Here is a 22,807-nt window from a genome sequence, read left to right on the forward strand (position 1 = left end):
ACAGAATAAATAAATACAGATAAGATTAGAACGTTATAAGCATATATACAGCATATATTATAAGCACATATATATATATAATATATACATATTATATACATATTATAAGCATTATAAGCATATATACATAAATATAGAATAAAATAGAAATAAAATTACAACATGAACATTACACAGTTATTGTTATTGGCTGGGTTTGGACGAGTTATACAGTCTGATGGCGGACGGCAGGAATGACTTCCTCTAGCGTTCCTTAGAGCAGCGAGGCTGCAGGAGTCTGCTGCTAAAGCTGCTTCTCAGTTTGTCCACTGTGTTATGGAGGGGGTGGGAGGGATTGTCCATGATTGTCCGCAGTTTTAACACCATCCTGTCCCTCACCACCTCGTCCAAGTTGTCAAGTCTACAGCCAACAACAGACCCTGCCTTTTTAATGAGTTTGTTGAGTCTGTTAGCATCCTTTGCTTTAATGCCTGTACCCCAGCACAATGCCTGTACCACTGCAGCAAAGAAGATGGTGCTAGCCATGACAGACTGGTAGAACATGTGGAGCATCCTGCTGCAAACACTGAAGGACCTGAGTCTCCTGAGGAAATAGAGTCTGCTCATGGCCTTCTTGTAAACAGCATCGGTGTTTGTGGACCACTCCAGTTTATTGTCCAGGTGAACACCCAGGAACCTGTAAGATGAGACTATTTCCACATCTTTCCCACTAATGCAGACTGGGGAGGGTGGGGACTTGCTTTTTCTGAAATCCACCACCATCTCCTTCATCTTGGTCACGTTGAGCTGCAGAAGGTTCTCCCTGCTCCACCTGACAAAGCTCTCAACAAGGTCCCTGTATTCATCCTCCTGTCCATTCTCCACACACCCGACTACAACTGTGTCATCCGAGTACTTCTGGAGATGACATGTCTCAGAGTGGTACTGGAAGTCAGCTCTGTAGGTGGTGAACAGAAAGGGGGAGAGCACAGTTCCTTGAGGAGCTCCTGTGTTGCTCATCAGGGGGTCGGACACACAGCTCCGCAGCCTTGCGGAGCTGTGTGTCTTTCTTTGCAGCTAGAAAGCACACACAGGCTCCATGTAAAGGTTTTTTCATTTGCACAGCTAGGATTCACCTCCCATTGTGGCTGCTGAGTGTTCTACCAAAGACTTAAATCTTTTGTGCTTACTGAGCTATTTACAGCCAGCTTTTACAGCTTAATAGAACTCCTAATTGGTGCTCTACATGGAGTTACTGTGGTTCAAAAGGAAAATGGCTAAAGCTTATGTTAAACCCTGAATACGGTAATTTTTAAAGAATATAGGAGTGGTAAATGCACAGTGTATGAAATTAAAAAGTCTCCAGAATCATACAGGTGATACAATAGAGGCAGTTTTAAATGGACTGAATTTTATACATGAGGGAATTTATACATGTTATAATACAAGGTTATGATTGGTGTATTTTCCAGCAGGGACGCATCAAGAGGTCCTCGGTATCTAAAGGATGATCACGACACAAAAGTAGCCCGGAGTATCAAATGTGATAATTATCAAGCGATTTAATCTGTTAGAGGTCACGCTAGCAAAGTTTTCAAAGGCCGAGAGTCATATGAGTTGCCACGTTTCAAAAGCTGATTTTAAAGCAAAACATCAAACCTATTGAGTCATTTTAATTTATTCTGTTTTTTTAAATCTTTTCTCTCTGTTCCAAATCAAATTTGTGCCACTTTATTGGTGCCGCATGTGGAGGAGGACACGTCATGAAGAGGGATGAATGTTCAGAAAGAATATATAGAGGGCGCGCTGCCTTTTATCTATAATGCTCCCTGCCTTACAGTGCGCCTTCTCTTTCACATCAGAGGACAGGAACTGAAAAGAAAACTCTAGAGATCAAACAGACAAAGTTAATCAGAAGACAACCAAAAGACATGCACTGAGACGTGGAGAAATCCTCCAACGGTCCTGCTCCTTATTCTCTGCTCCCCTTTTTTCACACCTCTCCCTGAAGCAAACATGCAGCCCTCCCCGCGGACCTCAGCTGTCAGCTCCTGGAGAAAAAGAGAGGGAGGTGGGGGTGAAGGGGACCGGGGAAGAAAGCAAAGAAAGAGGGGGGAAGAATAGGTGACAGGCACTAACAAAAGGACGGACGCTCCGGTAGGCTCACTGCAGTGGAGTAACAGGGCCATGGGGACGAGAGGGAAGCAACGCCCGTAACCAGGGAAATAGAAAAATAAAAGCTGGGGCCACGCTGACATTTGTAGAAGTAAATACGAGGTGTCAACAAATGAGTTATGGCAGCGAGCGGAAGCAACTGGTCTGAAAGGGGACAAAGACTCTTTTCTGGAAGGAGGTTCAGCCAGTGATTTTCCTCCTCATCGGTGCTGTAATTATCGTCTTTCCACAATTTCTAATGGCGCTCCACTTTGCCGAGTCCTGTGTGTGCCGGAGCACCTCAGCATCACGGAAAGCCGCCGTGTTTTCCCGCAGCACAGCTGTATCCGTTCACTCCAGTCCTGGCACAACTGTTGCCACGGAGTGCGCCGAGTCACTCCTGCCTGCGTGCTTCCTCCCCACTAGCCCCCCGCGTTCATCCCATTTATTCTAATTCTGCTGACCAGCTGAGATAAAAAACACTGAAAAACCTTTTGGGACTCTCTAATCTCAAAGAAGTGCAGTCCTGCCCCGCTGTCTCGGCTTCTCCGGCGGCGGTGAAACCGGCGTTTTCTCCGTCTCTGTCCAACCCACAGAGCTAAATTCCTTCCTATCGCTTCCTGCCCGGGTATTCTTTGGAAGAGCTGCAGAACTGGCACATGGTTCCTTTCTGTATCCCTCTGGAAGACACTAAGTAGCCCGTGAGGATAATTAATGCTACCCCCATTTGTTGTGTCCCCCCCCCCCACTATCCTATCACAGGAGACTGTGTTCAAGCCCAGCAGAACTGGCTATTGTATTACAGTCTGTGGGGGCGGCATGGCTCCGACAACCTATATCTGCTGTGCTTTGCAGCCACACATGGGGGATAAATGTGCACAGCTAAAGGCAGCAGCAGCCTCCCAGACAGGCTGAATCCCGTCTCTACAGACTGGCCGTTTCCTCCACTGCATTTTAAATATTTCATAATTTCATGCAGGCTATATTCTATATTATCCTTAATACCTCTGTATCCATTAGGTTCAGTCAGAGAGGGCCCCTGTTGATTGATTATGGTCTGTGGGTGAATAAATGCTTAATGTACACGCAGCTACAGTGTGATGCCTTTTGTTTTTGGGATGCCAAAGATGGGTTGGAAGTGGAGGTGCCTTTAATCACACGCTCTTGTCACTGCAGCTCAGGACCAGACCACAGGAGATCACTTCCTTCACGTGTTCATCGAGGATGGAAGTCCTGTCGCTCAGCTGGGCTGCGGCGGCGCTCTGCTGTTAACTGCTGCTGCAGAGCAGAACATCGACAAGGACAGATGGATGAACATCACAGTCCGGTACCACGTGTCTCATTTACTTCTACTGTGTTGTGTCTTAGCTTTTGGAATATCCACTATCCCTTAGCTACGCCTGGAACAAAGTAGAACTCAGATCAAAAGATGTATCTATAGAAAATCCAAAGCAGCAAGGTTTTGTTTTTTTTTAATCTAATGGAACTACGAAAAGCAAATGGGTTCAACCATGAACGTCTGAGCAGAGTGAAAAAGAAACTTCACAATCAATAGATGAAACGGAGCCTTTCTGTCCTTAGTTTGTTGTTAGTTTGTGCGTGTTTGTGTGTGCGTGTTGGGAGGATAAAAAATGAAAAAAAGATTAACATTTAATGTGTAGAAGGTACTAATTTCTTTCATTGGTCTTTCCTGGGATTTTAAAAAAGTCTTCCTGTCTCATCAAATCTCCCTAAATTGTTTTTTTCTTCCGTCCAGCAGCTCCTCATAAATGATTTAAATGAGTTTTGTTTTTTTACCGAGAAAAATGGCTTTACACACACACAAACTGTGGCACATTCAGGTATTTATCCACAGAAACGAGCCAGTAAAATGTCCTCTATGATGAGCACAAACACCAATCTGCTGTGATTTTTTGGAGGGGGTTCTGCAATCTGTGATTCAAACAATGATTTAGCATCTTTTGCACCTCAGAATTTAAGACTTTGGAACATTATTGTCCAGCCTGTGGTGGCAGGAAATTGGTTCAACTTGGCCAGAGGCAGCAGATAAAGTCGACACTTTCTGAATGAGCCAGTATTTCATTTTAGTTATGTAACCCTCCGCCTCTCAACACACGTTGGTATTGTGTTGTGGGGGGGTCAACATGGAGGGTGTTGTGGTATTAGGGGGAAGTGCCAGGATACCTCTATATGCGCACCAATACCCCAAATGCGCTCAAAGGGCCCTGCAAAGCTGGCGTCTCATTCAGGGGTGTGTCCTGCCTCGCCCATAGGCAGCTGGGATAGGCTCCAGCGAGGTGTTGAGACAATGATCTGGATCGCAGCATCTCATCAGGAGTCAGATGGCTGCAGTTAAATGTGACCATAATGTGATCATCACACCCAGGTTCCTCTGCCAACACCTTGGATTTGGCATTAAACTCAGTACAAAGCCGACAACGGCAAATTGAGCTGTGTGTGCATTACAAAAAAAGAAGCGTTACCTCTGGTTTTGCAGCAGGTAGGGCAACAAATCTTTCAACTTGAGCTTATTGATTTGTTTTTGGGGGGTGGGGTTGGCTCTTATCTGCATGATCCAGACCCACAGATGATTCTGTGCGGTGCAGAGGTCACCAGCTTTAGAAATAAGAGAGACCCACTGAGAGCGCTGCTGAGCCCTGAAGCAGTTTTGATTCATATGCAAATGAGGACGATGATGATGATGTCATCCAGTCAGGCTGTGAACACCCACATGGTAGTTTTGGACACTGGGTTCAGACGCCGCTGCTGTGCAGCAAAGTGGTCTGAACTCTTCTGGTTAACAAAAGAACAAAAGCACCAAGAGAGGGAAAAGCTCTTGTTTTTGGATAAACTTCATTCATCCCAGCAGCTTGTGCATTCTTGACACGAAGATTGACAAAAGACCTCCGAGAACGCTGTGATAAAACAAATGTTGCTCTAATTTGTTGATGTTTATCCACGCTGCGCCTTCATGCTGCGTAGTTGAGGTAACGGCATAATAGCTGCTGTAAGTAGTTCCGAAGATGAGTGCAGAGCAGCGCATTAAACAATGTGGAGGGTTTATTTAAATGTCATTAAACGCTCTCCTGTGGGTGATCCGCGCAGCTGTTGCTGCTGCTCAAATGTCAGAGCTCCACGCGGTCCCACTCCAGCCCCGCCACATTTCAGGTAATCTACGGCGATAAAGCCACTAATATCTCCCCAAACGCTCCGTTCAAGTCTGCAAAGGGTTCGGGATTTCTTAACCCAGGACCACTTTCCAACGTGCTGAAAATTCTTGTCTATAATGGACAGAACACATGTAGGAGATGATTTATGCTTTTCAATGAAGTCTCGTCTTTTTAATTTGACATAAATGAGTTACACTTCTGTGAATACAGCCGCATATGAGCTAATGCCATTGGAATTACAGTTTTGTGGCAACTCGGATAACTCGGCAGCGTGTGAGCCTTTGGCATTTTCGGGGATTGTCGTCAATGTTGCCATGGTTGTTGTTGCTGCTGCCAACTTGCTTTTTAATGTCAGTGCCGGCGTCAGTTATGTTACTTTCTGGGTACAAACTGCTGATTACCGTCTCCAGGACTCCGGGTTCAAGGTTTGAAGTCATTACTAGAGTTCTGCATCCTCATCCTTGCCCAAAGTTAAAATTGTACAAATCTACGGCAATTTTCCTTCCCCTTGAAGCCGAATGACTGATAATGTGCTTTTTGAGGACATTTCTGTCGGCAATCTGCTTCACTCGGGCTATTTTGTGCACCTCTCGAATCGTGCGGAAATGTCAACAGCATAATGCCGAGTAACCAAGGTCTCTCTGCCTGTTAATCTAATTAATTTACTTGAACTGCGTCCTGCCTGGGTTGTATTTCTTTATTCCCACGTGCACAGCATCACGATCAACTACGGCCAACAGGAATAGTGAGTGTTGTAAATCTTCTCCTGGTGGTTGCCGAGATGTGTTGATGAGGAAGGAATCTTCGCAGACACCGACTTGGTTATCAAAGATGTTTATTGGAGAGAACAGTCAGGCATCAATCGAACACTGCAGATTGTCCGAGGGAGGTTTCGATGGTGAAGAACTCCGAGGTGTCTTCATCGTCACCTCCTTCTTATACAGTCGAGTAAACACATTCTTTACTGATGAGCTCACGCTGTACAATATGGCCAACCCAATGGTATAGCGTTCAGTTATTACCAAAAAAGGGAATACTTGAAGATGCTTCATGCTACACATCCTCATATGGAGGACAACGAGGGGCCCACAGGCTCCAGTGTTGTCTTTTAGCAGCTCCTCTTACATAAAGGAGGAAGACACCGGACACACATGTGGAGCATGTCCTAATATGGTGCTTAGGCTGGGTGTTAAACACATTACGGCCTTACAGATGTAAAGCCTGCATAGAACAGCTCAGATACTACATGAGCGACAATCTTGGCCAAACAATAACTAATGGATGATTGGTGTAGCGGATGCTGCGACGTGCGTAGCACGAGTCTATAAGCGGACTCAGTCCAGTCCACGTCATCGCTGCTGGTTCCTTAAAAGCTCTCCAGAGCATGAGAGGCTGCAAAGAGACCAGGGGAAATGATTCCGAGAGAGGATCCTCATTTTAACACAATGACATCTTTGTTCATCACTCTGGTCCTAAGAGTCTCAAACTCAGATGCTCTCCTCCTCTTCAAAACTCAGGATGCTTTTTAAAATAGATACATATAAAACCTGACCCAGGAACACACGTAATGTGTCTCTATAAGGAGTGATTTTTTTAAAGAAAAAGGAGGAAGTTCTTGTTCTTCAAAAAATATGGAAAGAATTTGCTGTATGTATTGTTTGCCTCCCTGGCTTAAACCTTCCAATAGATCCAATATTTGTTTTGTTGTTAATCCATATGTCACCCACAAACAAACATTTACTCTAACTAGCTTCACAACAAAGACCATAGGTGTTTACTCAGAAAACACTGTGCGTCGTGTACATTTTTTGCATGAATGACGTCCACCAACGGGAGGCTGCTTGATGCCGGAGACAGTGGAGATCACATACATCCGCCACAGGAGCCTGAAATTGGTACTTGGGCTAATACACGTGCACATTTTCAATTTGTGGCAGGTGTTGAGGGTTACAGTTGAAGCATTGCCGTAATTAGTGTGTGAGTAATAAGTGCAGAAATCCTTTTTGCAATTTGGACAAGTAATTAGTAAACATGCCCTGATTACTTTCTTTTCCCTGAAATAACATCAGCGCGACTCAATCTGCGGCGCTTTGCACGTGCGATCCATCGTCAGAAGAGGGGCACGTATTCGCAGATACGCACCTTCCTGGAAAATAAGGTCTTAAGAGTCGGAGCAGCTTGTATTCGTGTCATCTTAATCACCGCATACAGCTTAATTTGAGGTAGCATATGCTTATCGGTGGCAGGGCATTCAGCATTGTATTGACAAGTGCTGCTATAAAAGGAGCATTGAAGAAGCAACCGGCGGTCCTGCCTGCTCTCTGGGAATTTCCTTTGTAAAGCCCGTCAATGCCAAGAGGCTCGCTGTGTGCTGTCTAATTGTATTGCTGGAGATATAATGATAGAACACAGCCCAGCCAAATTAATTGAGGCTTGCCAGTCACAGTACAAATTATGCAGCAAATGCTGCAGTGTTGCGTGTGTGTGTGTGTGTGTGTGTGTGTTTGGGGGGAGAGTCACTGCACCAGAGTCAGTCAGAACAAGGACTACGTCAGCGTAGATGTTGATTGTGGACTGTTGCAGGAATCCTTGCAGGCTAAAAACCAAAAAAAAAAAGCATATCTTGACATTTGTGCTGTGGCTGCACGTGTAGAAGGTTTATTGTCGAAGTCAAGGCCACATTTTGCGTAAATTAATGCGGATTTCGTCTTTTATTGACGCGCAACATCTGCTACTCGAACAGAGAAGACCATGGAGAATTTGCCCTCTTGCTTGAATGAAGTCTTTACAGGGGCAAACGGTTTGCGACTTCTAAATTAGTCACCAACATGTTCCACATTATCCTTTGATTTAACTTTTTTTTTGTTATTATTCTTGTTGTGGATCCCAAATATAATTACAGTAATAGGCCTGTGAGGCAGGAGAAAGTGTTGCGGGGTGCCGGTGCAGTGCACGATGCTGTACTGCCATCTGTTGCCAATACTTTCAGATGATTTATGCAAAGGTGATATTTTAATGATGATTCTTCCCTCATTAGTAATTTTAGTCGGGGGACTCTGAAGGAGGTGCATTCACAGACAAACACCTCGCCATCAGGTTTAACAAATACCTTTGCGTGAAGGTGCGGCGCTCAAAATATTTGCAAGGTCCCTGAACATTCCAGGTAATATAATATGGGGGGGTGCAGTGGTACAGAAAACCCCATCTAACATAGCACAGATGACAAATTGCGCGTGATTAGCGCGTTAGCCAGATGAGGGTATGCATAAGTGATGATGGGGTTGGTAAAAATGTTTGTGTGTTTGGAGAAAATCAAATATTCATCTGTTTTTGTTTGTTTTCCTAAAGCTGTGAATCTGCTGTGAGTGCTCCTAAGAGACCCAGCATGGAATGTTGCAGAGGGAGCCTGAGAAGATGCCGTACAGCACTTCATCCTCACATTTTTTTTCTTCTCCTATTCTTTGGTAAAAAGAAAGAAAAAGGCGATGCTCTTCCTCTGATCCATTGTTGTGTTGGGTTGTGTAATATAAACCATTGTGGGTTTGTCCGTACGTCTGCGGTGGTGGCGATGGTGCTGTGGGGCTTATTCTTATCCATCTGGCTGCCAGGCCAAGCCACGCAGTCGTAGTCATCTTCACATGTAGGGCCTTTTGCCTTCGAGCGAGACCGATGTAAATGAGAGTGGCGAAGCGTTCGGCGTGCTCACGAGAGCTCATCATGTAGCATCATCCTGTTTGCTTAGTGAGCATGCTCTCTGGGTCTCATTGGGAGAGGCTTTGCAGCACTAGCGAAGACTGCAACCATATTACAACCTTTCATGTTCCATCAGTGCCGTTTTGTTTCTGCACAAGGACCAAATTCTGCACTCGACGGCATCCAGTCTCTGTTTCGCTACTTTATTGTCGCCCAATTTATCATGCACAAAACATCTCTCCTGATTTACATACCTGTAATTAGTCCTACCTGAAGCCGCGCGCATGCCATTGCCTCAGGGAAGTGTCCTGGAAGTCTTTTTCAAATTAGCAGGAGGGCTATTGCCCTGATTGTTTCCATCTGGCCATTAAAGCAGACGTGCGGGTTCGTTTCAACAGTAAAAGCACCGACTGATTCAGAGATCAGAGACGCTTCATTCCACGACCATGCGGCTGGACCAAGTGAAAAGGCCAACGCGTACATGCCGCCACGGGTCCTTTTTCATGCACGACACAAAGCGCCCTGCATAATGCATGTGCAATGTAAAGATGCTGCAATTGCACATTGCCGCCGTGAACCCGATGATGAATTGAAGAGAGGGAATCACTTGACTTTGCCCAAGCAGGAATATGACACAAGTAGACCAGCTACTTAACACCGCAGCTGCAACAATAATGACTAGTACAATAGTGTATTTCCCCAGAGACCCTCTGAGGGTCAAATGATAAAATTGTCTTTCTACTCATTAGGTTTAAAATGTATATCCCGTTTCTGCCCTCATTTTTTGCGCCTGTAAATTAATCCTGTGTGACATAATGAGCACTTAGGATACATGCTAATACATTATTATTATTGTCATTATCACTTCTGCACAGGTGTTGTATTGGGTTCTTTCCCTCCGCTCTGTCTCCCTGCAGTGTCCTTAAACCTTTCAAGCATCACATATGTTAATATTTCAATCAGGAGTCATGGAAAAGGCTGTAAAATATATATAAAAGATATGCATTGCTGGTTTCTTCCCAGTCTCTGCGGTCGCATTAAAAGCTTCACTGTGTCTGTTTTCCCCATCAGGAAGTTTTTTTCATGCTTTGCTGGATTTATTGTGAGTATCAGATACGGCGAGCCCTCTCTAACCAGCCCCAGTCCCTCGCTCTTCTCTTTCCACAGATACAATCTGCCCGTCGGCAAACGAGGAGGGTCATGTATGATTGAAATAGTTGCGGATAATGGCCCAGCTCGCCGTCTCCAGGAGTACGTGTCACGCCCGGCGCCAGAGGTAATGTGACCTGCTTGCAATCAACTCAACCTTTTGTCCAACAATTATGAGAAATTAGCATCCCAATCCGCCTTATCTGCATCTCCTTTTCGTTAGATAAATTAAAATGTTACTCCGCCATTTCTCGTTGGACTCCGTGACCTTGGCAATCACGGGATAAACAGTCGGAGAAATCGTGGTTGTGACTTCTCCGTCATTCCCCTTCCAGCTAACATTTTTTGGGAGCTGTTTATTTCCGGAAACCCATTTTTACTATTAATCAGAATGCTAACTATTAGCTGTGTTTCTTTGTTTAGAAATAAAAACAAACTTGATGGTGAACCGTGATGTGGTTAGCATCCTTTCATGGGAATAAATTGGTTGGTAGAGAATGACAGAAATAAAAGAAATAACCCTCAGTAATTCAACATAACTGAGTTTAAAGGCTAGTTCTGAATATTCAGAATATTCACAAAATACCTATTTTATAAATAAAACAAAAACCCTTCTTTGTTATTTTCATCACTACTGATTAATAAAGAAAAACCTCTTTAATGTAACGTTCTCGTAGCAGCGCTGGGCTGGTGGTTCTTAGCACAGAGTGCTCGTTTCACTCTGCCTCATTAATTTGATTAACAGCACCTATATTTGTTATTAAATTAATAATTTTGTTTTCACTTTCAAAGACGCGGAGGGGCTCAACCTTCCCACAGGCGCAACATCCCTCCTTCCTCCCCCAATTTGATTTATTGTCTTCTAATTTGAGAGACCAAGATGTTTTTTTCCTTCCATCATTTTAAATTACTAAAACATTCATTACGGAATCGATCTGGGCTCAAACTATAGCATTACATACTGTTCAGTCACCTTTTGTCCACATTTACTCCATGTACTTGTGGTTTAAGTATATATGGATTGTTTAAATTGATTAGTAACTAAATAAGAATCACAAAGCAGTGATAGCCCAATTTTAATATCAAACCCTCCTTCATTAGTCACAACTAGATATATAGTATATTATGTATATTATATTTAAGGCTCTACAAGAGTGTAAAAGAGACATTTTGATGAGACCACAGCGTATTTAAATATTTCGCCTCTAACATAACGTAGGACGTCATCAGCATATTACTCCTACTTATTTTAGATATAATTACTAACAGCAGTCAAACCTTCTCATATGTAATAATTAATTTTATGTAAACCAATAAATATGGTTCTGTGACAGTTAAGAACAATTAAAATATGATGGGAGAGAAAGCAGCTTTGGGATGAGCTTGAATCTGAATTAGAATTGAATAAATCACAGACATTAAAGGTTCAGCTACGTTTAATTTGAGGTTATTTTGAGGTTGTCAGCGTTCAGATAAAAAGTCAAACAATTTAAAGATCCAGGCTGGCAGGTTTGGTGGCATCCAAAAATACCCATTTTAAAGAATTGACTAGAAAGGAATGTGGAGTGTGAAAATAGCACACCTGCGTCTTCAAACTAACCCAACATGGCTGCCAGGGGAAAAACGCTAAAACTCCTTTCGCCACCAGTATTTCAAAAGATATAGTCCGCCCATGACACAGCACAGCACAGTTTAGTTTCACACAAATCCAGACAAATAAGTCCAGATGTTGAATATCCAAAGCTGTGTTTGAAGAATTGCTAATTAACCTACATTTCCTGAGTCACGTCAATACCAGGAGCTAAAAATCCCCTAAAAAATGCTCGACGGCAGGCTTCTCTATATCAAAAACCTCCTGTCTCGCACGTTTTACCGCCTAACCACTCTTTTTACAACCTGCTGGAAGTGGGGACTGAATGTGTTGTTCCAAACGATCTTGCACCTCAGAGCAAGTCCAGACGTCAATTCTTAGCAGTCCTTGATTCACTGTACGAAAGAAAACGTAGTTTTTCTCCACAGGGAATATTTGGACCCATATTTCTCGGAGATGTTTCGCCCCATTTGGAGTCTCCTGACAGGCCGGCGGCGGGATCGAGGAGATTCGTCGGCTGCATTGGGAAACTCTGGGTCAACTCAAATGACAGTGACCTGATGGGTGACGCAGTGAGGGGAAGGAATATCAAGAACTGTGACCCACCGGTCTGCCAACACCTCCCCTGCCGCAATGGAGGAACTTGTATCAGGTACAAGGTCACCTTTCACATGAGATATCATTGAATTACTGCCAATAACAGATTATATTGCCATACAATATTTTAGCGACTTTAAAAACTAATCAAGGGGGTGTTTACAAAGTATTCTTCCATGTGGGTCTTATATCTCCCCATTCAATCAGTTATTTTCTGATGTGTTTGTGGCTCAGCATGAAACTGTCAGCAAGTCAGTGTCTCTGTTGCAGGAATATATATTCCAATTTAAATTGTTCTCCCAATCTCTAACAACACGAGCATGGACGTGTGGCGGTGCAGCAGCTGAGCTAGCACGCACCGACCCAGCGCGCCAGTCAAATGAGAGTTTGGCAGCAGCCCCCTCGTTCTGCCAGAACCATCTTTTAATGTGGAAGCGTAAAGCCCGTCTTATCTGCTTTGGATGGATCTGAATTCAGGCCTCCGCTATGCTAATTATGTGCTGTGGAATTTGGTCCCGAGCTCCGTATCAGCAGAGAATCGGCGCAAAATGATTCGATCAAAGTAGGAAATGTTTTGGAACATTTTAAGAATATAATTCTAATCTTTCTTTATTTAAGGACGGTGTCAGTTTGGACACAAATATGATAGGAAAGGTGTGAGGCCCAGCTAGGCAGGTTATTTTTGTTGTTAAGTTTCTTCACAGGACATGAAATGACAGCTTTAGTGTGATGACACATGCTTGACCGGCCTCTTCTTTTTCCTTCACAGTTCTATACTGAGAAGTGCAACAGAGAAGAAGTTTTATCAAACACTAAAAGTTTGAAACAATATCGAAATGATGAAACAAATTTACAAGTCTCGGAACACTTTTATCAACTCTAAAATAAATCAGACAAACGATTGGGAATGGATGCATCCTCTCATTCTTCTCCTTCACCATCTCATAAGGGTGTTAGCATTTAAACACAACTTCTTCTTTGGTGGCAAAATTTCTCTCAACAGGGCCGATACGATAACTTCTGGGTCACTTCCTGACGTCCGTTTCTGTCCAATTTGTCCTGTTAATTTTTTGTACACTTGGTCAAAGTGTTCCATGACTTTGTTCATCATTTGTAAAAGTTTATCCTGTTTTGTCCGTTGGGGTTTTTTTTTATGTGAATTTGTTTCGTTTTTTCAATTTTGTTTGGTAAAATGTAAAACTGCTCTTAATTGTAAATTTGTTTCATAAAAGTTCTATGTTATTACACTTCTCAGCCACCGTACTTGACACGCATAAATCTGAATATTTGGAGTGACCTCCTTTGGCCCCCTTCTCAAAACTCTCCCTTGTTATTGAGCACTAAATCGTTCCTAGCTGCTCCAGAAACTTTCTTTGGATGAAAATTTTGTGCGATCTTTCTCGGAATTCAATAATCCTCACATCTATAAAATAGGATTGGAGTCTAACTTTGAAATGACCGCTTCCATCAGTTCCAGCGGTTAATTCAGCTCCTCTTTCTCTTTGAAGAGAAATGAGGAGTTTCAAACTGAATTCATGTTTTTATACACAAAACCGGGTGGTGGCTAATATTTTAATTTTTAGTCCTCGGGTCTTTCCTATGGCCTCATACGCAGGGTTAAAGTCCAACTGGAAACACACAATAGAGGTCGGTAAGACCGAAAACACAATCTGACCAGATTGCCTTCAGACCTTATTTATCAGCACTTTTGCCCGCCGTTTTAGCAATGCTTTAACTACCCACAATGCTCCTCCACCTTAGTTCATCCACAAAATGGCTGCTCTGAGCAACTCTGTCACTGGGTTATGACACCATAAATGAACAGTTGCTTTTATTAAACCGGAATTTCAAAAGGGCTGCGGTGAAATATTGGAATCAGGCTCTTGGAATACCAATTAGGAGCGGACACCATTGTGCTCACGGTGGCCTGCCATGTGAGGAAGCGGACCTCGCAATTATCGCTGTGATGAATACGTGTTAATGCAGCATCCTCTTGAACCTCGCAGCAGGCAGGGGTCACCGGGAGTTCGCGCAGCTCTCTCGGATCGCGTCGTTCCCTCGCGTTGCCGCGACATCACAGAGGAGAAATGGGTTTCGATACGGGGGTTCAGCTCAGGTTATTCAGCTCGTACACTTTTAATGCGGTTTTCTGCTCACTTTTGTCGGAATGTCGGATGATTCATTTTTAAAGAGGGGAAGGGTTTTGAAGTGACACCACATGAAAAGCCTGAAAAGGTGTCAGTGGCAGCTCTAAGATGATGGACAAGTGCAAACCTCTACTCTGGCAAACGCAATGGATCCAAAAACTGTACATAATGTAAATTAAATGCTTTCATTTTGTACTGTATTATGCTGTGGAGCACATTAGCCTCATTCTAGCTGCCCCCAACTGGCTCCCTGTAAGGTTCAGGACCGACATCAAGGTTTTACCGGGTCTCGGAGCGAGCTTGATCCTGAACCCTTTTACTCTCCTCTGATAATGGTTTATTGGAGTTTTCTGGCAAATGAAATTTATTTGTATTTTGTGTGGTATGTACTTCTAAGGCTGCATGGGAAAGGTTAGCAAGCGGGACAAAACCAGGAACCACTCAGTCCACCGAACGACCACCGGCTACACATGTAGAAGACATTAAGTCACGCTGTCGGACATTACGTGAGCTCGCTTGTTAAATTTTTATAGCGCGCTGAGCCAACTGACAAAGAGACAGGAAACAAAGAACAAAGCATGAATGGCTTCAAGGAGCTGGACCCTTATTATTTATGTGCAAAGATTGAGCTGGTTTCATTTGCATCTAAATTTTAACATTTCTGACAGACTTGCAGGGAAGAACTCCATGTTCATTATTGAGTCGAGGTTGGACACAAACACCCACGTGGAGATTATTTCGTATTTATTTTTCCAGAGTGCGACTGTGGGATCGAGTGAATAATCACTGTGCTAACCGCGAGTATTGTTCTAAAGGAAAGCGAAACTAATTTTATCTTAATTGGACATCCTGCTGCACTTTTTTTTTCTTTTTAAACTTCTCAAGGTTTAAGAAGCAGCTTTTTAAATTCACTGCAAAACATCGATATCACATCCTGTTCTGTGACGTCCCCGAAGATTGTTCCCAGCACAAACTTGCTCGTTACATCGTTTATTGTTCTGTGCTTTAAATCGCAGAGAAGCTCTGTGAAGTTTCTCTTTATAGATTTTTTCCTGGTGGAACCTTGATGTACTTGTGAGTAATGGATGCTTATTCTAGCGGTGGGAAAAGTTCAGAGAACTAGAAGTGATTAAATCAGTAGAAAATGTCCACTTAACGGTAGAAATGGCCACTTGTTTAATTGTCAGCGAAGAGGCGAGACACATCGTGTGGGTTGATTTTAAAGCAGGGGTTGGCAACCAATGGTGTGCGGGCCACTATTGGTACGCTGCAGCATAATCACTGGTACAATAGCAGTACTCCTAAAAGCACAAATGCCAGTTTATGTGTGCTCTTTTCCCAGGCACTGCATAACTGCACAGACAAATCTTTAAATGATCGTTGATTCTGCCGGTCTCTGCAACACGAGAGCTTTGCGGTAAACCATCTTTCTGTCTTGCCCTGATTTCCCCAAAGTTTCAAATCCAATCCACGGCTCTGTTGTTCCTCAAACTTGCCCGTGGCCCCGCAGTCTCATTCAGTCAATTCACAGTGATAATGTGACTTTGATTTCATTATTACTCACCGGCTTTAGGAAATGTCATTTCAGTTGTTTTGAATGTTGTGTTTTCTGCTCCAAATGTTCATGTTTTTGTCTGTATGTGTTGTTGTCGGAGAGGAACGGTGAGAATGTTACCTCTCATGAAGCAGCTGTTTAAACTACTCGCCGATAATGTAATTCATGTTCTTCTTTTGAAAACGAAATCATTGCATGCAGCGTAAACAGTTTATCTCATTTATCAGACATGTGGGACTCGGTTAACATTATTTGCCTGAGAATTGAATTCCGCTGCTGGACTGAGGAAATCTTTCCCCTTGAGAGATGTTCCTCCGTCCTCCGTCTATAAGGGTTTTATTTCAAGCAACATCTAAAATCTGCTTCTTTTTGGCCGTACGGTTCAAAAGACTTAACTGCCGCTCGGTGCCAGGGGAATGTTTGCGATGGTGCCTGGAAGAGGTCACGGGAATATTGAGCAGCCGTCTGCTAAAACAGGAGCCCGAACGTGTCAGGTGGAAGCTGTGTATAAATTCCACTTCATCCCTTTGCTCAAATTCTGGGGGCAAATAATTGAGTGTGGAACTAGTCGACTTTCAAATGATTTTCCCTCCCGGCAACACACCGGGAATCATCATAGTGCAGTGAAACGGTGTCCAATTGGCGGCTCACAATGCTGGAAAGCAATTTGGTGGCACATTCCGGCACCGCGCTGCGCTTTTTCCTTCTTCTTCTGGTATAAATAATAGCTGCTAAACCAACTGGCCCTTTTTATTCAAAAAAAGGATAAAGTGTTCTCATGATGTCCTGTGGGGGGACTGAAGATGACGTGGCTGCAGGACCTCATCAGGCTCTTCATGCAGAAGCGTGTATGCACATCAGTGAGGAATATGCAGTAAATAACTGGAATCAAGCGCGCCGCCATTATTGTTCAGGCTAACGGGGATGTCCTAAGCTAAGCGGTAAATTATTCATCATTTTATCTGGTATCCATTAAATTAAAAATGTGGTCTTCCTCAATAATTCAACCCGACCGCGATGCGGCAGAGCGGCGCAGCCTTTGAGTGGCGTGAGAGCCGGCGAGTCGCGGCTTTAAGCAATCACCATTAACATATTCAAACCAGTTTGCAAACATTACTACAATTTTGCAATCAAAAGGATTGCGTGGGCCAAATTAAAACAACCTTTTGTCACCCCACACATCCAAGTTTTGATTACACCAATTTAGATTGAAGTGTTTCCCGTCGCCTCTCCTGTCTGCTCTTTACCTTTGAGGAACCGACGCTGCATCTGCTTCCGGCTTCCGCTGCCTTAGCAACACCTCATTAACTGTCAGGAAATTAAATCTGGTGTAGGTGAGATGCTGTTTAGCATAGCTGGTTTGTTTATTTGCAAGGGATGCATATTTAGAGCGGCTCAGCAGCCCCTCTGCTGACTGGGTGCTTCAAATCAGGAGGTATCACTTGGTTCAGGGTTTCGGAGGGCTATTTCAAGGCCAACAGTGTCATGGCGTTGCCTCCAACAGTCCATTCTGTCAGAAAACAAACAGTGCAGCCACACTTTAGCTGCCAAAACTTCAACATTTTCCCCTTTTTCAGGTCTAAAAGTGTTTTAGCACTTCTATATTAGAAGGTGGCACTTTATGGCTCTTTGTCATTTCCATCATTTACTCTCTGTCTGCGTTTGTTCGTCCTCCGGGTGGAACAAAAAGCCCCGAATGAATGAAAAGCAACGACAAACGCACTCAACAGTCACACCTGCCAACGAGTCTAAAGCTCACATTTTTGGAGTGTGAGTCTGGGGGGGTAAAATAGACCAATCTAAGCATATTGCGTCATTTAAACGTAAACTATAACTGACAAAACACAGACAAATTAGGTGGCGTTCAAAGATCTGAAAGATGGAGAACGTGTGCGTTAAATACGCGACTCAGCTCATTTGGGCCTGCTGAGGATCCGTGTTATATCATCTCAGAATAACCCCATAGCCGTGAATCAGCGTAGCCTAAATCTAACGGGCATTAGCGTGCTGTCGTACATGCCGTTGTGCCGCACAGCGCCGCGTCCCTTTCTACTTTAGTAGGGCTGCATCCAACAAAGCTCAACTCTGTTGATGGAAAGTAAATATTTTATTCCAAGGAGCCAGTTTTTCAAGGAGCCGAACCCCGTCCTGTAGTGCTGCTGCTCGGAAGGCATTATTAATTCATACATTTGAAGCCCCACCGATGCCTCCTCTATTTGATATTATACCTCTCTGTTGCGCGCATCGCAGAGTGCTTTAAAACGTCCCTGTCTACGTATTAGTCTGCGCACTCACTTATCATCCTCTTCTTGCCCTAAAAGTGTGAGAAAGCACTCTATTGCACGCATATGCATGCAATAGGACCGCAATTTGTGCTTCTGCGTTTTCACCCGTCGTCAGAGTTTTCGGTGTAAATTAGCTGTTGCGAAAACATGCTTTTTCTGCCTTAGCAGCCTCGATGAATACACTCTCAAAAAGATGACCAACGGGCGACCCTGTTAGATTGTTGTGTTTCTGTAAATCTGATGTATTTCACACTTTGTACTTGCCAGGGTGCATTCGCTCTTTACATCTTTTTCATGGCCTTCAGGCTTTCCTGGGTAGGTTGTTGTATCATCACATCTCTCGCTGTGGATACGTCGCTACAAATTCACTGCCCACGTTTCACCTCTGGACTAACGCCGCCTCCCTCTGTGTCTCCTCTTTTAGCGATGCGGAGAACTGGTTTTGCGAGTGCCCCCCACTCTACACAGGCAGGCTGTGCCAGTTCAGCGCCTGCGAGCTCAACCCCTGCAGTCACGGAGCAACATGCATCCCGAAGTCGCCGCTGGAGGCCGTGTGCCTCTGTCCCTATGGCAGGCAGGGTCTCCTGTGTGAAGAGCGTGAGTGTTAAGGATCAGTGCAGGGCACATTTCATGGTTTTATTATAAAGCTGGGGCTGTAAACATCTAATGAGAGATCTGTGAGCAGTTCATGGAGAAAGAAGCAATACATACTCTAAAGCTAGCATGTCAGCATGCTAAACAAAAGCAATGGGTCTGGGTTTCACTGGTGGTGACCAATTCTTTCTCAACTGTTCTGAAGTTTTTTACAGGTTTTTCCCAGCTGTTTGGCTCCGCCCACAGTCAACATGGAATACTGCATTGATTTTGTGTCTAATTAGGTCAAACCCTTTCTGGAACTTTCAACGTATTTCTGAATCAAAACACCCCAGCTTCGACATTAAAACCTTTTCTCTCGTGCGTATACGGTTTCAAATGATATCATCACTAGTGACACCCCGCCCCCCCGCCGCGCCGAGAGAATCACTTTTCCAAATATGAGCTTTTGAATAAACATCAGCGTCATGATTAGCAATAATGTCTTTTTAGAAAACTGTATCATTAGATGCACATTTTTCTTTGGCTAATGGCTAATTCAGCATCTCCAGAACACATCTACATATGAAGAGATGACTTTGGACGTAAATAGAAGTCTGAATTGAACTGGAAATTACAAGACACTGGTCTGTTGAATGAGCATCGCCATGGAGGGTAAATAAACCAGAAAAACATTGCGGCAAACAAAGGGCTCAGCCCCACTAAAGGGAGCGCTGGAGCAGCAGGGTGCTTGGCATACAAGGCGCTCAGCCATGTCACAGCCCCCGACAGGATCCGCACCCACATGTCACACAGCGCCGTCTAACCTTCCACCATCAAACTAAGCACACGGCTGACATTTGAATTTTTAATCCCGATTAGATCCGTTAAAAATAACCACCCCCGAGGTGACACCGCCGGTATCTGTGGTCAAGTAGAGCTACGCTCTCAGGTAGTCTTTTGTTCACTTTTTTTTAATGTTAATGAACAAAAAGTGGTTTTGTTTTTGCTTGTTTGCGTGAGAACTGGCGCTCGATTGGTCCACCGGCAAACAGGAAATGGAGGAAAGGGAAGAAAAGGAAGTGCGGCTGACGCAGTGCCTCAAGAATTGACTTCATGAAAGATTCATCGTCACATGACTTCACTCAGAATTATTAATGTCCTGTCTTTGCACACAAGTTGCTCTTGTGTTAAAGATTAATGTTTACAGTTGATAGGAAAACAAAAGGGAAAGAAAACAAGGTTAATGCAGTCAAATGCAGCGATGCGGTTAATTGGTTCGTTTTCCTTTTGGAACTGACAACATTGATGACGGCGATTTGCAGTCGGGGATAAACGCGTCCTGGGACGAGCTTCTGAACGGCAAAAGTAGTGACAACAGTGGTGGGTTTGGTTGTCTGTTAACGCAGCCTTAGAACAGCCTGTGTGTGCAGAAACGGTTACGTAACGCAGCCTTTTTTTAGAGCGTCATCTTTCCATTCATCCCTCTCATACAGTCTATTTTTAATAGGCATAATGCTCATCTAAACCCCCTCATTAATGTTTCCAGTTACACTTGACAGAATGGCATCCACAGTATCTCTAATTCAGGAGTGTCAGTGGGGCGGCGAAGGAATTTCACAACCTGTTGCTATGATGCTGCTGCTAATGTAAATATCTGAAACATGGACGGATGCATTTTATGGGGGGTTGCTCCTTGTTAATGCTGTCTGTTCTCTAACCACCATTAAAGCCGACTCGCTTCTGCCGTCTGTTCCAACACGTGGTAAATATCAGCCAGCAAAGCTCCGCGATCGTGTATCATGTTTACGCGTCAAATATTATGTTCCTGCTGCAGTGTGAAGGATGAACGAGCAAACATGCGTTACGCCGGGATTCTTCGGGCCTCCTCCATCACATCGTTATCGCCCGTCACCCTTTTCTGTGTCCGTTTAATACTGTCAAGGTTATTATCGGTTCCATATTCAACTTAAGAGCTTTTTAAAATGGCTTAATCTCTGTTCGTTTGGAATAAATGTGAAATTCAATGCTGATTTCCCTCACCCAGCAGATGACAGGGCCGTACATCTTAATTTTGGAGGGGGGGGGGGGTGGCAGAGGACAAAGCAGGTGATTCTAATCTCAGAAACATGTACGGCCCCTTTTTCCCCTCATTAATCCTCATAAAACAAGATCACAGGCTGTGACCTCTGAGGTCAGGGCACTGGAACCGTCATCCCTTTTTTCTTTTTGACTGTCTCGTCTGGCAGCTCGTGGACCAGCTTAAAATTGGTACCCACAAGAATATCGGTCGGAAACGCGCCTATTCTGTCCATCGACGCACTGGCCCAAGGTTGTTTAATCGATTGCATCAGTTCTGGCAGCATGTAGCCCACTGCGATGGACCCGCCATCATCTGCTGAAGCAGTGACGGTAATAGAAGCGTTTTTGGGTTTTATTAATACGTCAGCAGCTAAACAGAGAGCCGGCCCAGCCACAGAGCAGAGCTCTGAACCCAGCTCAGCCATCGCCTGAGGCTGCAGCACAATCTGCAAGGTGTTCTGAGTGGAGAGGAAATCCAGGTTGGTGCTTGAGAACTAAGATAGAACATCAAAAATAAATGAGGGCCAGGCAGCGGCCGGTAGCACAGAGACATTTATTCTGACTCTCCTGTGTTAAATTAAGGGGATTGTTGTGCAGCAATGGAGAAGGAGCACGTGCGTTGTAAATAACCCAACTCATAATTGAATATTAGTGGGATTATAGAGCCGCACTTGTGGCGCCGGGTGTGAAGCCGGGCCAGAATCCATCCTAAATAGCTATTAATGAAAATAAAATAGGACTGAGGAGGTGATAGTGTTTGAAAAGGGGGTCAGCATGTTATATAGCTGAAAAGGAAAGAAAATAGCTCAGGCAGCCCTGGCCTGTAATGTGTAGCAATAGTGCCATCTTTTGGTAACCTGCGAGGGAGGCTCAGGCCTGAAATCACCTCCAGCCACTAACGGGCACGCGTTTGTCTTGCAGCCATCGGCATCACCCGGGCCAGGTTCAGCGGAGGCGACCGGTTCGGATACACGTCCTTCGCGGCTCACTCCTCCCTGCCGAGCTTCACCTTCTTCTACGAGTTCAGGCTGCAGTTCACGCTGGCCAATAACTCCACGGCTGTGAGGGACAACCTGGTGCTGTTCGCCGGCCACAAAGGCCAAGGTGAGGTCCGATGCAGACACCCAAACGCACCACGGAATTAAGAGAACGGTTCCACCTTTAAATGCAATCTAAAAGAGTTCCTGAAAGCATCTTGGCATCGAGACGAGAATAAAAAAAAAAGTCCTCAATGAGTCAGTTATTGGTTGATTTCCTGCTAAATTGTTATTGTTCTGGGCTTTCAAAGAGAGCGGGTCAGAATTGCTGGTGCAAGGAAAAAGGAGCCGAGTTTGGGCTTTAATTATATGATATGGACAGGAAGGTGCAGGTGCAATGTGATGCTGTCAGCAGCCATCACTTTAAATTAGGACTTCCTCTCTCGGGGGTCAGACTCGGTAGCAGGTAACCACAGAGTCACTGTCATCACCCTGTTTCATCAAAGGCAGGAAGGGAAGAGGAGAAGACACGGAATCTTGTGAATCTCCTGCGTCTGTTTTTTTCCTTCTTGGTTACTACTTTTCATCTCTCTGTCCCTTGGGAGAGCAATTCATCAAGGTGGGGGCGAAAAGAAAACAAGGGGAGTGTGAATAATGGAATACTGCGAAGCATGAGCTGCACAGCAGGAAGTGGCTCGCATCCAAAGGCGCCATGTTAGAAGAGATGAAATGTGAGAAATTCACATGATAATTGGTTTAATGAAGGGGCTTCTTTTGATCGTCCCAAATGCCGAGGGAGGACGCAGAGTTAATTACCTCATTGCTGGAATCAGGATGGGTAGACAACAGTGAAGT

At 44.3% G+C, this 22,807-nt stretch overlaps 1 protein-coding gene across 1 annotated transcript in view; it reads left to right on the forward strand.

Moving 5' to 3' along the window:
* eys (eyes shut homolog) overlaps positions 1–22,807 on the forward strand; it is a 101,077-nt gene that overhangs the window by 73,098 nt on the left and 5,172 nt on the right. The window contains exons 40-44 of the mRNA XM_057047223.1: positions 3,310–3,460; positions 10,164–10,272; positions 12,165–12,388; positions 18,745–18,917; positions 21,897–22,079. Coding sequence (XP_056903203.1) covers positions 3,310–3,460; positions 10,164–10,272; positions 12,165–12,388; positions 18,745–18,917; positions 21,897–22,079 — 840 coding nt within the window. The remainder of the gene's footprint in view (positions 1–3,309; positions 3,461–10,163; positions 10,273–12,164; positions 12,389–18,744; positions 18,918–21,896; positions 22,080–22,807) is intronic.

The sequence above is a fragment of the Takifugu flavidus genome, chromosome 11 (genome assembly GCF_003711565.1).
Source record: "Takifugu flavidus isolate HTHZ2018 chromosome 11, ASM371156v2, whole genome shotgun sequence".
Classification (NCBI taxonomy): domain Eukaryota; kingdom Metazoa; phylum Chordata; class Actinopteri; order Tetraodontiformes; family Tetraodontidae; genus Takifugu; species Takifugu flavidus.